This window comes from Mirounga angustirostris, unplaced genomic scaffold, assembly GCF_029215605.1.
Source record: "Mirounga angustirostris isolate CCGP_5_RB_7025 unplaced genomic scaffold, mMirAng1.0.hap1 SCAF_3, whole genome shotgun sequence".
Lineage (NCBI taxonomy): Eukaryota > Metazoa > Chordata > Mammalia > Carnivora > Phocidae > Mirounga > Mirounga angustirostris.
Window position 1 is genome coordinate 108,018,261 of NW_026991711.1, and position 14,684 is coordinate 108,032,944.

Sequence of the window (14,684 nt, forward strand, 5' to 3'; positions counted from 1 at the left end):
CGACTCCAAAGGGAAAAGTAAAATATGATCACTCCAAATGTTATAATGATGCTTAATAGAACTGGGAATTAGTTGAACTTATATTCATTTCCAGATTACTGCCAAGGAGAGTGACTTTTTTAATGCAGTAAATTAAACAATTTATAATATTTTTATCATTGTGTATTCAGTGCAGAAATAATTTCTGATATGAGAATAATCTATGTCATCCTCTCCTACAACTTTAAAAGTGAGATTATGCCTACCAGAGCTTCACTTTCAGCTTCCCTACTGACATAAATTTTGATTTATAATGACAATCTGAAAGATAAATTCATGTTACTACAGAGAGGAACAAGTTTGGAGAGAACCATGTTTCTCACCTTATAAAGGGGAAATGGTGCTGAGACTAACCCATGTGGCTTACTGACACTTTATAAAATTTGCTATATTTCAGAAGCAAACTGACAACTACATTTCACAGTGTGTTCATATCCTGTGGTATACCGGACGCATCTTGTACCAGCTGCAAGAACCGATTTTTAAATTTTCAAGGATTCTAGGAATCAACGGTTAAGCACACATCCATTATTTAAAATAAATAAACTATATAAATTTGTAATTAAATAATTTTGAAAGCAAGGGTAATAAATGATCAAGGTTCATAATTTCCTGATTATTTTGCTCTTGGAGTTAGTTATGTTTATTACATCTGTATTGTGGAAATACTGTATGTTGGTGTGCACATGTTTTCCCAAATCAGCATTCAGGAAGTCATGTTGGCAACTTGATATTGGCCACGGCGGGAGTAATTACACCACAAAAAATAGGCAAACACTAGATCAGGGCTCCTCCTCAGCAGGAGATCTTAAAAGATTTACCAACCCACCAATGAGCAAAACTCATTATAGGTATATGTTCATTTAAATAAGAGAGTCAATGGATATGGACAGGCATAATTACTTGATCGACTCCCTTTTGGTACCCAATCCATGGCTCCCAGGTAAAGTTGACCTGAAATGTCTGAGTTCTAGTTTCAGGTATACCTGGATTCATAGCCTGGTCCTGCTATTTATTAGCCTTATGATCTCAAGCAAGTTGTCCTATGTCTCTAAGTTTTGATTCCCTTATCTGTAAAATCTGAACGATAGTATGTTTCTCATAGATTTGCTGTACATATTCAAGAAGAAAATGTGTGTCTGAGCTCCCTCCGACCTTTCTTTCCCTCATCTTGTGAAAAGTCCTAAATATAAGTCAGATCAAAGACCTAACCAAAGTTCTCTAATGAGCTCATTATTTATTTTCCTACTCTTTAATGTTTTCATGGCCTTTCCTTCTAAATCAGACTGACTCCAGGATTTCTCTGTCTTTAATATTTTCAGGGTGTTCATTATCCTTTTGCTATATTCTGGAAGGAGATGCTGGGGACAGGAAAGCAATTAAGCTTTCATAAATAATAGAGCTGGCTAGATGCAGACCCAGCCACAGGAATAGTTTGGACGTTGGAAAGGAGAAGGATACATTGTTCAAATCCCTTAACTGGACAGGCTTTGGAAAAGCTACATGTGAGATGTAAAATTGACTGTTACTGGGTGACTGTCTATTGCTTTCTTCTTTAACACTGCTATTATTTTCTTTACAATGTCAATTAGTACTACTCACTTATCTACACTTTATTCAAAGGTCACAAATTCAAAAGTCTACAGGGACTTAAGTCTAGTTTAAGAAATTTTTAAAAAATAAAATTTTAGGTAAACCATGAATGCATACCCTAACTAGAGCCTTTTAAATTAAGAGATTTTTTTTTTAAAAAAAGGTCTTATTTTCCCACTGTTAGAAGTGCTACAACATGGAGTTAAATTATTAAAAATATATACTCAATGCATTATATTTTTAATAAATGTGCTAAGCATATATAATGTATGTTTTTCCCATTAATAATTTTAAAAATTCATAGCCATGCCTAAAAGAAAGCACAGGTTCTTAGAAAACCGGATTCATTCCCTTACTATGTTTCACTATACATTATTCAGACAAATGATAATAAAATCTACTGATACATGGGTACAAATGAGAGTAATTAAATTTGCAACTTTATGTAACAATAAATACCATTTCCCAAAGTAGGAGGATAGGTGGAAAGTGACTAGGAATTTTGCCATTAACAAAGCTATCTTAAACTAATAACAGAATTATCTGACTCAATAGAAATGAAATAAATGGTTTACCAATTATGTAATCTTAGTCTGTATTGTTTATTGTTCCAAGAAGGTAACACATGCATGCTAACAAGAAACATGTACTTCCAATTACTCCAAATGTCACTCAATGAGCTACTCGAAAAAATTAATCATTACCAACATAAGATTAATAATGAACATTTGAGAATGTCCTGTTAGGCTTGTAATAACCACTTCCTAATAAAATCTGTAATGTTTGGATCCATTTATTTTACCCGAGGATATGGTTACTGACTCATGAAACTCATATTCCAAAGTTATCATTAAGGTACACACTCAGGCCTAAAAGGCAGTGATAAAATGTAACAGATCTTCTGCCTTGTTGACTAGTGTTTATAAAGAAATAAATAACCTCTTAAGAGACATTATAGTGATTTGACATGGTCTCCACTAACAGCGTGGTTCACTCACAACTTACCGCAAGATGCCATTTCGTCTGTCTGGTCACCACAGTCATCTTCCCTGTCACATAGCCATGCTCTGGGAATGCAGCGCCCATTTCCACAAGAAAACTGGTCCACCTGGCATGTTCTGGCTAAGATAACCAATTAATGTACAAATAATACATTTAGAGGCCTTTTGAAGAATGTTCAGGTAAAATAAATCATGTAATAACTCTTTTGCACATAAGATATTCTATTGTTTTATTAGATAAAATATTTTAAAGTAAACTTCTATTAATTTTTTGATACTGCGAACTTGCTTGTCTTCTCTGAAGTTCACATGCTTTGCCCTTCAGTTACAGTGGCTGCTAAATGACAAGATACTCAGTAATCCTCACACACTTCTTTAAATGAAGCTATGAATTCATTATTTTACAATTTTTGCCTGGCACATGCTTATGAATATACGGTGGAATTAAATTTCATCCAACTCTTAATTAACAAAAAAGAATTTCACATAGTCTTTGTCAATAAACCAAGAAAACTTGCTGTAATGTAGGAGGAAGGATTTGGGAGACTATATCAGGGTATCTAGTTTCTAGTCATGGGGGCAGAATTGTTCTTTTCCTCTAACATTGTAGTGCATTTATTTCTTGGTCTCTAATGATCCAAAGTATGGAACAAGAATGCAGAAAATAGGGACGCCTGGGTGGCTCGGTTGGTTAAGCGACTGCCTTCAGCTCAGGTCATGATCCTGGAGTCCGGGGATGGAGCGCCTCATCGGGCTTCCTGCTCGGCGGGGAGTCTGCTTCTCCCTCTGATCCCCCCCCCTCTCATGCTCTCTGTCTCCCATTCTCTCTCTCAGATAAATAAATAAAAACTCTTTAAAAAAAAAAAAAGAATGCAGAAAATATTTCTTAAAACATACATTTAGCCTTATGACAGATGTTTAAAATTCACTTTTCAGCATAGTTAAATAAAAATATATAACTTAAATCAAAGTATATTAATAAACTCTGCTTTGGCCTCTCTCAATGGTTTCAATGCACACACACGTGGAATCTTTCTATGTTAGCCAAAGGCAGTGGTTTCAGTTATTCAGTGAAGAGGTTGGTGATGTCCTACAAGGAGTTTGATTACCATTTTCTATTACAGTCAGGTCAACTTTTGAAAGCATGAAATTCTAGATAGCTATCCTAACCTTTCTCCCAGGCTTTGGTTTTACAGACTTAGGTTTTTGTTGTTGTTTTGTTTCGTTTTGTTTTACTTGCTTATTTTTAAATATTTGATTTTTTTCTTTTCTTTGAAATACAAATTTGTTTTCTTAGGTATCAGTTTCCTACCACCCCTTCTTTTTACTGGGTCAGAAAAAAAGAGTGGGAAATTATAGGAAGGGGATACTCACACCTATGAATATCTGGGTCAGAAGAGCATTGAACAGATGAGGAACAATTAGGGTCTGGATTTCTATAGCCATGATAAGAGAACATTGCTTAGTTTACAGACTTCCTTCTGTTTTGGGGTTTAAGAATTAGAAGGATGTATTTCTATTTCATCAAAATGCCTTACGACTTAATGGTTGGTATAAAATTGAGAGTGGTTCAAAGACAAGTCATACAAACACACTAAAATGGGTTTTCATAAATCAGGGTTTCAGAGGTCATTTAAAATAATTTCTTAAAAGTTAGGTGCTAGTTATTTCCTTTTAAGGAAAGTATACTTGCTATGTAAAAACATATATCTATTATTAATGAATACTTAAAAGTATACTTGAGAAAAACAATGAAAACATTACTGGTTTGATTCAACATATTAGATTCGATGCACCATTTCTAACCTCAGTGTCTATAATTAGAAATTCCAGAAAATTATTATACTTTGTATTCTGTTTTGCTCATGTAGCTAAGGGCTCTAAAAAATCTTTTAGATTTTAGATAAAACATTTTATACAATATTTGGATTTTCCTTTTTTTTTTTACAAATAAAGCATTTATCTTACATTAAAAGATTTTAAGTATCCCACAAATATGTACACTTCTGAAGTTTTCAATGTTGTAATTTCAAGTAGGATTAAATATTTGTTGTCTCATTTGGCTAACTCTATGGGTTTTCTGTGAAATTATTCTAATGTTTAGATTAAATCAACAAAGTTCCTAGGTAATTTTAATAAAACTATGTCTACTTGGAAAAATATGTATATATTTGTATTAGCCTAGAGAAGGAGGAAGGTATTGGCATTTAGTTTACTTGATGGGAAGGAAAAGGCATAGAGGTGTGAACAAGATTCATATTTTTTTTTCTTGCAAGTCTTTGTTTTGTTTCACTGATTGCAGTAAATAATTTTTACCTTTCGAGATTTAAGAGAAATTTAGTAAGAGTTTTCTTTTCAATATTTTCTCCCTTTCTCCTTCCAGCTCTCCTTCACTCTTTCCTTCCCCCCTTCTTCCTTCTTTATTTCCTTTTTTCCTCTCTCTCCCTTTCTCTTTTCTTTTCTTCTCTCCACTTATTCTTTCCTTCATCTCTCCCGTATTCCCTCATTTCCTATTTCACTCCTTCAGTCTTTCTTGTTTTCTTGTTTAAAGCAAAATATATCATCACCTATTTTCATTCCTATTAAATTTTAATTGACCCATAATAATATATTAAATATCCCAATACAATATTCTTTTATCTGATTTTTTTTTTTTTATATATCACAGAATTCCCTCCTTGCCATTCAGACTTAGTTCTAGCAAAGTTTTCTCAGATCGTTTTCCTTCATCAGGAGCACTACGGTGATTATAGAAGAGAATGAAAAAGAACTCCTAAGAACCTGTTACACATTGTGTAGTGTGGGGACTTGTGTGTCGCTTCACTAACTCAGAGCTTGAAGAACTGTTAGGACCCATTACTCCAAAGAATATTTACTGTCTTATTTTTGAAGGATCATATGACCTGAAAACATATGAATTCATTGTTCTAATCATGGAAAAACTACCTGCTTAGTCCACTGAGGCAATTTAAGTAATTTCAGATGGGAAAAAATGCTTCATTCCATAAATCTACACGTACTGTCTGTCTATATGATATAATAAAATGGACTAAATCATCTCTTTCTAATCATTGGATTTATATCAGGAAGACACAATCTTTACTTTTTCAGTTCCTATCTCCATCAGATCTAAATTACTTTGGAGGTAAGATTAGCAGAGTAGCCCCAGAGGACTCTAATGTTGTAGCAAATGCTTCTCTAATGAAGAGGAAATTTATACTTCCTCAGTGAAATTGTTTAGCTAGCAGTGAATCAAAAATCCACTGTCACAATGTGAATTTTTTTCAACCCATCACTAATTATGCTTCTCCTGCCGTCATGTAGCAGTGAGAAATCCCACAACACATGGAAACAATAAGGAGGAAGAGGCAAAGAGATCTTCACACATTATTCCTAAACCTCACCTTTGCCGTATTTTCATCAAAGCCTTCTATTTAAACAAAACCTATGTCATATCAACACATACTTTTCAATTTATCTTATAAAGAAGTCTGATTTTTTTAATATAGCAGGTTTTCTTCATGCAAATATATCTGCCTCGTTTGAATTTGGTCAAAATTTGTGGAGGATGTAAGAAGAATAAATATTATATAATCTAATTAGAGCTCAGTGCTATGGAAAAAATCTGGCCCAAAATTAGCTACGCTTGAATCCAAGGATCATCACTGGCAATTATGAGGAAAAAGAACTTCATATCTAATTACTTCTCATCTTTGGCCTCTGGGTCTCTCTCATAAGTAGAGAAACATATTTTCTTTTTGTGAGGGAGAACAACTACCAAGCCCCTGACTGTCAGCTTTCTTCTGCCTGCTGTACATATGCTCTTTCCTCTTCCAGGCGAATCCTCCAACCCCCTATCATCCTCTATGGACCTCACCTCACCCTCACTAACTATGCCAATCAATCATTCTCCCCCACCCTGCCCCCCCCAGTAAAATCTTCCTATCACCTAGCAAAGTATAGAAAATAATAACATTAACACCTGTCTATCATCATATAGCTCTATCAAATCTTCTTTTCTTTTTTTAAATTTTATTTATTTATTTGTCAGAGAGAACATAAGCAGGCGGAGTGGTAGGCAGAGGAAGAAGCAGACTCCCTGCTGAGCAAGGAGCCCGATGCAGGACTCGATGCAAGGCTCGATATGGGGCTCAATGAGGGGCTTGATCCCAGCCGGATCATGACCTGAGGCAAAGGCAGATGCTTAACTGACTGAGCCACCCCGGCATCCCAAATCTTCTTTCTTTCTATAGTTACTACAGACTGTTTTTGTTTTACTTCAGAAAAATGTGCTATAGGTACACTTAAAATCTCCTATGTAATTTTTTTTGGTCCTATTTCTATCTTTTTAGATGTAACTACTATCCTTAATTGATTTTCTTTTTTTTAATTTCCAGATATATTTTTATCCTATTCTTACACATTTATAAATCAATAAGTATATATAGAATTGTTTTGTATTTTTATATTTCATATAAATGGCACTAAATGATTTATAATCTGCAACTTTTGGTTAAATATTGTTTTTGAAATTAATTTCTGTTCGTATTTGAGATCTAGTTTATTCATTTTAAGGATGAATAGCATTCTATTACGTGAATATAACACTATATAGTGTTATATATATGAATATATATATTTATATGATGTTACATATAGTTTTTTATATAGCATATATGTATGTATGTGTGTGTATGTATATATATATATATATATTTCCTGTTAATGGGCATTTGAGTTGTTTCTAATTTCTCACTATTACCAGCATTAGGACAATGAATATCTTAGTTGCATCTCTTTGAGCATAGGTATGAAAGCATAAATCTAGAAATGGAATTACAGACTTGAAGGTATGCACATCTCCACTTTATTGGATTTGGCCAAATGCTTTCCAATGTAGAAAAACAATCTATACACCTACAAAAAGTGTATGTTGGTTCTTTTATTCCACAATCTTGCCAAAGGTTAATTTTATCAGATTATTTATTTTTCCTGATTGAATGACTTGAGCTGTTATCCAGGTTTCTTTATTTCCTTCCTTCCTTCCTTCCTTCCTTCCTTCCTTCCTTCCTTCCTTCCTTCCTTCCTTCCTTCTTTCCTTCCTCCCTTCTTTTCTTTCTTTCTTTCTTTCTTTCTTTCTTTCTTTCTTTCTTTCTTTCTTTCTTTCTTTCTTTCTTTCTTTCGCTTAGCTTGGATATCACCTCCATCAGGAAGCCTTCCCAGATACACAAAGACTAAATTAGTTGTTCTTGTACATCCATTTGTAGTTCAACCTAACACTTTGAATATTGCATTAGAATGACCCGTTTACATGTTTTTTCTCCCCATCTTCACTCAGTTTTCTAAGGAAAGATATAGTGTATTTCTCCACATTTTATATCCAATGTTGTGATAAGTTTTTATTGAATTCATAGATTCATGAAGGAGAAATCCCAAAGGAACAAAATAGGAAATTGGCATCTGTAGGAAAGGATTCTCTTTTAGATATAAAGTAGTCATAATGCTAAAAGCTACAGGGCAGTGCATTCAGTTACAAAATAACCCCCCCCATTTGGGAAATCCTTTGTCTATGATACCTATCCATGTATATGCCTATATATATAGAAACGACCCAGCCAGAGAAATTATCTAATGTATTTGCCATACTTTCTTTTTCATAATGATGAACTATATGACCTATTTATTTATTTTGGTCAAACAAAATGGAAATATATTGCAACACAACATACTTAATTTTCAAAGCTAAAAAGGCATATTTGTGGTTTTCTTTTTGTTCTTTATATTCTTAATTTTTGTTCTTCTTTATTTCTTAAGGCATACTGTGACCATAGCATCTGTTATACTGACAAGAAAACCTGGTACTGACTGGCAGATGTCAGCTGCCATCACTGAAAGCAGCACTTGAGGTACAAGCAAGTTGTATCCCATTTCCTAGTGGACTACAGGCCTGGGGTGGCTGAGAAATCTTACTAATTAGGATTGATTAGGATTGATTTTTTTATTTGCTCTTATACATAGCATTTCCACTTTTACTACTATCAGTAGCTAGTCAATCCCAAATGTTCCCTTAAAAATCATGTAGAAACAAGAAGATTTTAAAAGTCTAACAGAAATGAAAAAAGACATGGTATTATGAATTGAGTCATCAATGCCTTTTATTTTAAGGTGAAAACAGACCTATCTGTTTAGGAAGTAATGGAACATAGTCTCAGAACTAAACCTTAAGCTTTAAAAAAATAATAATTGAGGGGCGCCTGGGTGGCTCAGTTGGTTAAGCGACTGCCTTCAACTCAGGTCATGATCCTGGAGTCCCTGGATCGAGTCCCGCATCGGGCTCCCTGCTCAGCAGGGAGTCTGCTTCTCCCTCTGACCCTCCCCCCTCTCATGTGCTTGCTCTCTCTCATTCTCTCTCTCTCAAATAAATAAATAAAATCTTTAAAAAAATAAAAAAAATAAATAATAATAATTGCACCAGCTTAGAAAGAAGCTTCATTGTAAATTAGAGTCCTAATTGTAAGAACAATCTAAGCAAAGTTAAATTGACCATACCTAAAATTCTAGCTAAAACTCAGGATAATATAGCTTGATAACAAGAGCAATGGGATTAGAGAATAACTCATACATTGAGTTTCCCAGTTCTTACCAATGATGTGAGTTAAGGCAAGTCCTTTCTTCCATGCTTCAGCTATGAAATGAATAGACTTAAAGGGAGAGACTAGGACCAGAGAGTCTCTAGAGGTTCCTTTTTATTTGATAGCCCCTTATAAAACAACCTTACATGATGTACAAAATATCTTGAAAATACTACTCTAGGGGCACCTGGGTGGCTCAGTTGGTTAAGCGACTGCCTTCGGCTCAGGTCATGATCCTGGAGTCCCGGGATCGAGTCCCGCATCGGGCTCCCTGCTCGGCAGGGAGTCTGCTTCTCCCTCTGGCCCTCCCCCTTTTCATGTGCTCTCTCTCTCATTCTCTCTCTCAAATAAATAAATAAAATCTTAAAAAAAAAGAAAATAGTCAGCTACTCTAAAATATTGGACTATATTTAGTCAAGGGACAAGAGAATAACTAGCTTATGGATCCTCAGCAAATATGTCACTATGGGAAAAAAAAATGAATAGGAGATGCAGATTAGGATATGGAGTGGCAACTGTTTTGTTCCTTCATTGTTGTTTAGTACATGGGAAAAAGCTGTTAGGAAATATCTTCTAGTCAATTCATACTCTTGGAGAACAGAAAGAAATATACAGGGAAATTATAGTGCACGGAGGGATAAGCCTTTCCAGGAGAAAACCAGTGACAAAACCAAGAGTACAGACCAGGCTCCTTAACCTCTGGGTCTTTTCTCTATATGCTGTTGCTACAGTTTTCACTAATAGGTTATAATAATTTTTCTTTAGTGAGGCTTATTTTGGCAAATAGAGAAGGGGAGGGGTTGATAAATTTTGACATTGCTGTATGTAATGACTACCAAAAACAACCACGATTTTTACCAAGATATCAATAAAAGTCATCAAATGCACTCCTTTTTCTTCATCATTTAAAGAATAGATCTAGGCTGCTGCTAGTCAATATCATTTTTCAACACTTACCTGACCAATCATGACCTTTCCGGCATCTGTTATAACCTGTACCACAAGCTGTGTATTCCCATTCAAAGAGAATCTGACTAGGGATTCACAGATGTATTACAATGGGATAAATTTCATGGAAATAGAAATAGGCTTCATGATCTCAGGACTTCATGAAAAAGGAAAAAGAAAAAAAAAAAAAAAAAAAACCTACCCCACATAAATAATGTGCCAGAAACAGAAAGCTATTCACAGAGGTATTCTACAGCACACCAAATAAAATGGACTAAATCATCATTTTTAAATTTTTAAAAATAAAAGATTATTTTTTCAAGGTAAAAAACAAGCACACACACACACACACACACAAACAAAAATAGTTCTTCTTGTGAGATGGCCTCCATTACAGCATGCTAATAATAAACCTCACCCTCCACTGCCAATTAAGATTTAGCAGGGACAAGTCTTGTCCAAGCACTGTACTGACAGTCAACCCATATGGATAGATAAAGTGCCAAATTACTTTGGAAAGCAGAGTCATGCCCACGGATTAAGTAAAAGATAATTTGTATTCTAGTTTTTGTGGCATCAGACTCTGAACTCATTTACTACTGTAATAATCGGATCATCAGCCTTAGTAAGGTTCAGCTTAGTTCAAAGCACTGACCTGCATTTTTATGCAGACCAACTTTGGAAGGGATTTATGTATATATTCAAGCAAACCTTTACCTGCACAAGTTTGATTGGATTCATCTTCATTGCTTCCACAATCATTAGCTCCATCACAGAGCCATCTCTTGGGGATACAGCGATTATTCTTGCATTTAAACTGATCATCAGGACAGTTATGATTGACTGGGGAAGGGTGGGAGGGTGGAGGGAGAGGAGAAGCAAGTTTAATAATTTAAAATTGGATACAATTACGATTATTTTAAGTTATAGTTACAGACAACTTACAGTAATTATAATATTATAGTACAATAAATGCCACAGCTTCTTTTATTGTTGCATATTTTATAGAAAATATTAATATTTGAGGCTCTGTTAAAATGTAATACTTTTATAGAAGACACCAAGTAATGAAATCTCACATAAAAGGAAATATATTCATTTGTTCATGTCTTCACTAAAATCAACTGTATCACTAAGCTTGTTTTCCCATCCCTTATCTCAAGTAACTCAGTTTCAGAATTTTTACCAAAAACATTTAAAGTGACCTCAAATTTTAACATGAAACATAACAAGTAAGTATCAAATAATTCAATCATATATCAAAAATACATTTTCTTAAGCCACACATCTGTTCAGTACTTTCTGAAATATTAAACAAGCCTAATTTTGTTATGCTTTGCCCAGTGTTTCTTGAGACTGGTAGGAAAAAAATGCAATACTTGTGACTTGGAGTTGACACTAAATATGATATCCTGCATAATTTTAATAACAAAAATGACCATCCTGAGTTTTCCATCCCTACTACAAACAAACAAACATGCAACCACAAAATATACTGAGGACAAGACCAATCCTCATATGGGGAACTGTGCACAGCTAAGGATTAAACCTCCAATATCTAAGCACAGCAGGAGGCCATCTTAAAGTTAACCTTCTGTGATTATTTTTCCTGCATCCTGGAGGCTAAATTCCTAACTGAATTGGCATGCTCTTCAGTATTTGTTTCACTACTTAGCGCTCTTTTTGAAGTAATTTTCCTTGTGCCCAGTAGTTGTACTTCTGTATGATAAAAATAAATTTTGATATTAGGGTTTTTTTTTAAAGATTTTATTTATTTATTTGTCAGAGAGAGACACAGCGAGAGAGGGAACACAAGCAGGGGGAGTGGGAGAGGGAGAAGCAGGCTTCCTGCAGAGCAGGGAGCCTGATGTGGGGCTTGATCCCAGGACCCTGGGATCATGACCTGAGCCGAAGGCAGTCGCTTAACCGACTGAGCCACCCAGGCGCCCCTTGATATTAGTTTTACTTAGAATTTGAAAAAATAGCCATTTTATCATGCTGTTGCATAGCAAATGTATGCCTTTCCAGCCAGTTTCTACAAAACACTATTTCTTTAAAGTAGCTTAGGTGAGAAGTGGTTTTATCACTTTTTAAGAAAGTTTTTATTCATGTACAGTAAAAAAAAAAAAAATAGGGGGAAAAGCCTTACGTTTCCTGGCATTTGAGCATGATTAACATTTTCTACTCACTTCAGGTAGTTTAACAAGAATAGTTGCTCATGAGAATAAAATTCATCCAGTATATTAGAGGGTCAAAATTTTAAAGTGCCAAGATTATGCAAAAATACTTCAGTAAAGCTTGATCAAGGACTTTAGCAATTTTCATCAATGATGTAAATCAGAGTTCAAAAAGGAGGCATAAATACAACCCCATAGTCTTGTGATTGGGAATTGAGAAGCTAAAGGATAGAAAACAGAATGATAACAGAATTCAAGGGCAAAACTTATGGGCATTTAATATATAAATAATCTTCTGAAATGAATGACATAGTGCTGGCATATTAACCATGGGACCTCAGGATTATGACAATGCTCAGAATCACTGCAAGTTTAGAAAATATTCCATATTGCTGGAAGGTGGCCAGGGATGTTTAGTTTTCCATTGCCCCTTTTGTTTAGTCATCAATTCTCCACATGCTGGGTGCTTTGTTAGACTCTGAGACTACAAAGACACTACAACATAATGTGTCTGCTCGTAAAGATATCCATCTCTTAGATGCACCAGATAAATAAGCATATAATTGCAATATTGCTTGGTCACTACCATGATAAAGAAATATACATGAGATGTTTCACTCCAACTGGGCTGCATAGAGGAGATTTTTCAGTGTTCACAAAAGACTTCCCTATAAAGGTCATGGTAAACCATGGGGATTACCGTAAGCTGTAGTGTTATAGAGGCGAGAAACAGAGGGCATTTTTTAGAGATCTACTTGTAGTCCAACTTGATATATCAGAACAAAGAAGGTAAGTGTATACATGATAGGCATGTAAGGCTAAAAATGCAAACATGAGTCCTAAAATGTTTATATGTGAATCAATGGATTTTAGAATTTATCTTGTTGGTTATGGATTTACTGAAATAACAAGATTTGGTTTCATTCTATGGATACCACTCTGGAAGCAGTTTGGAAAGTGGGCTTTAGTTAAGGGAACAATAGTGGTAGGAATAATAGCTAGGCACTTGCTGAGTTTATCTAGGATAGGAGACTAATTTAGCCAGGGAAGTCTGAGAGGAGGTAAAGATGAAAAATTAATTATATAGAATTGAATATGGACTATAAATGAAATAGAAGACTGCAGGAAAAGTCCATAGTATAGGTTTGGGTAATGGTATGGGAAGTGATGTAAATAATCAAGAAAAAAATCCTGACTAGGAATTTTAACACTGCAATTAACAGTATGCAATGCCCCATATGCTCATAGAGGAAATGAGTTGCTTTGTGAATTCATGAAAAGAACAATCACACAGGGAGTAGCATGGACCTAAAGGAACACCACGCGAATATTGTGATAAAACACTTGTGCTCTGCACAGGCGCTCTGTGACTACGCAGGAAGCTGATATGCAGGGAGCATTCACTAAAACCATGAATAGCCATTGTGAGTCAGAGGGAAAGAGGCAATTACTTTAATCAAAAAATAATACATCATTTGTGTAAAAAAGTTAAGAAAAACACCCTTTATCCTTAGACGAAATGTTCTCCCACTCTGAAATTTTTGTCTAATTGCATCAATTTAGTATTTAATATGTTGTTTATGGATTAATACTTTATAGTATAAATATTAATGGGGTTGAAAACATGGAGCACGTAATGTTGAAGTCAGAGCCCATGCTTGAAAATTAACGGAAAGTAGTGTTATCTTCATATATTAATTACAACTTAGGTATTATGTATTTATACACAACTGGAAAATGTATTTTAAAAGCTCATATTCTTGGAGTTTTATCCAAAAATATAGATAATTGCATTATATAAATGTCTAGACTAATTCTGTCCATTCTTTAAAAAAAAAGATTTTATTCATTTATTTGAGAGAGCGCACAAGCGGGGGACAGGGAGGCGAGTAGGGGGAGAGGGAGAAGCAGACTCCCTGCTGAGCAGGGAGCCAGATGACGCAGGGCTCCATCCTGGGACTCCCGGATCATGGATCATGACCTGAGCTGAAGGCAGACGTTTAACAGACTGAGCCACCCAGGTGCCCCAATTCTGCCCATGCTTAACAAAAGATCTTTAAAACTTTATTTTTAAAATCTTGGGTAAAAAAAAAAAAAGACAAGAAAGACAAGAAAATGGAGGACTGTCAATTAACTCAATTAGTTCATCCATTTTAACTTTGAAAATATCGTCAATTGAAAGAAAAAATAATTTTCTTTTTAAAATAATTTACCAAGGTCAGATTAAAAGATTACGGATACATATATCCATCACACACCTCTCTCCATATAAAAAATATTTTATATATCTCCAA

General features: G+C 34.7%; 1 protein-coding gene across 1 annotated transcript in view; it reads right to left on the reverse strand.

The window, feature by feature from the left end:
* Nucleotides 1-14,684, reverse strand: part of LRP1B (LDL receptor related protein 1B) — a 1,839,752-nt gene that overhangs the window by 682,623 nt on the left and 1,142,445 nt on the right. Inside the window, exons 17-18 of the mRNA XM_045868938.3 lie at nt 10,931-11,056; nt 2,638-2,754 (exon numbers count right to left, since the gene is read on the reverse strand). Of these exons, the coding sequence (XP_045724894.2) occupies nt 2,638-2,754; nt 10,931-11,056 (243 nt within the window). The remainder of the gene's footprint in view (nt 1-2,637; nt 2,755-10,930; nt 11,057-14,684) is intronic.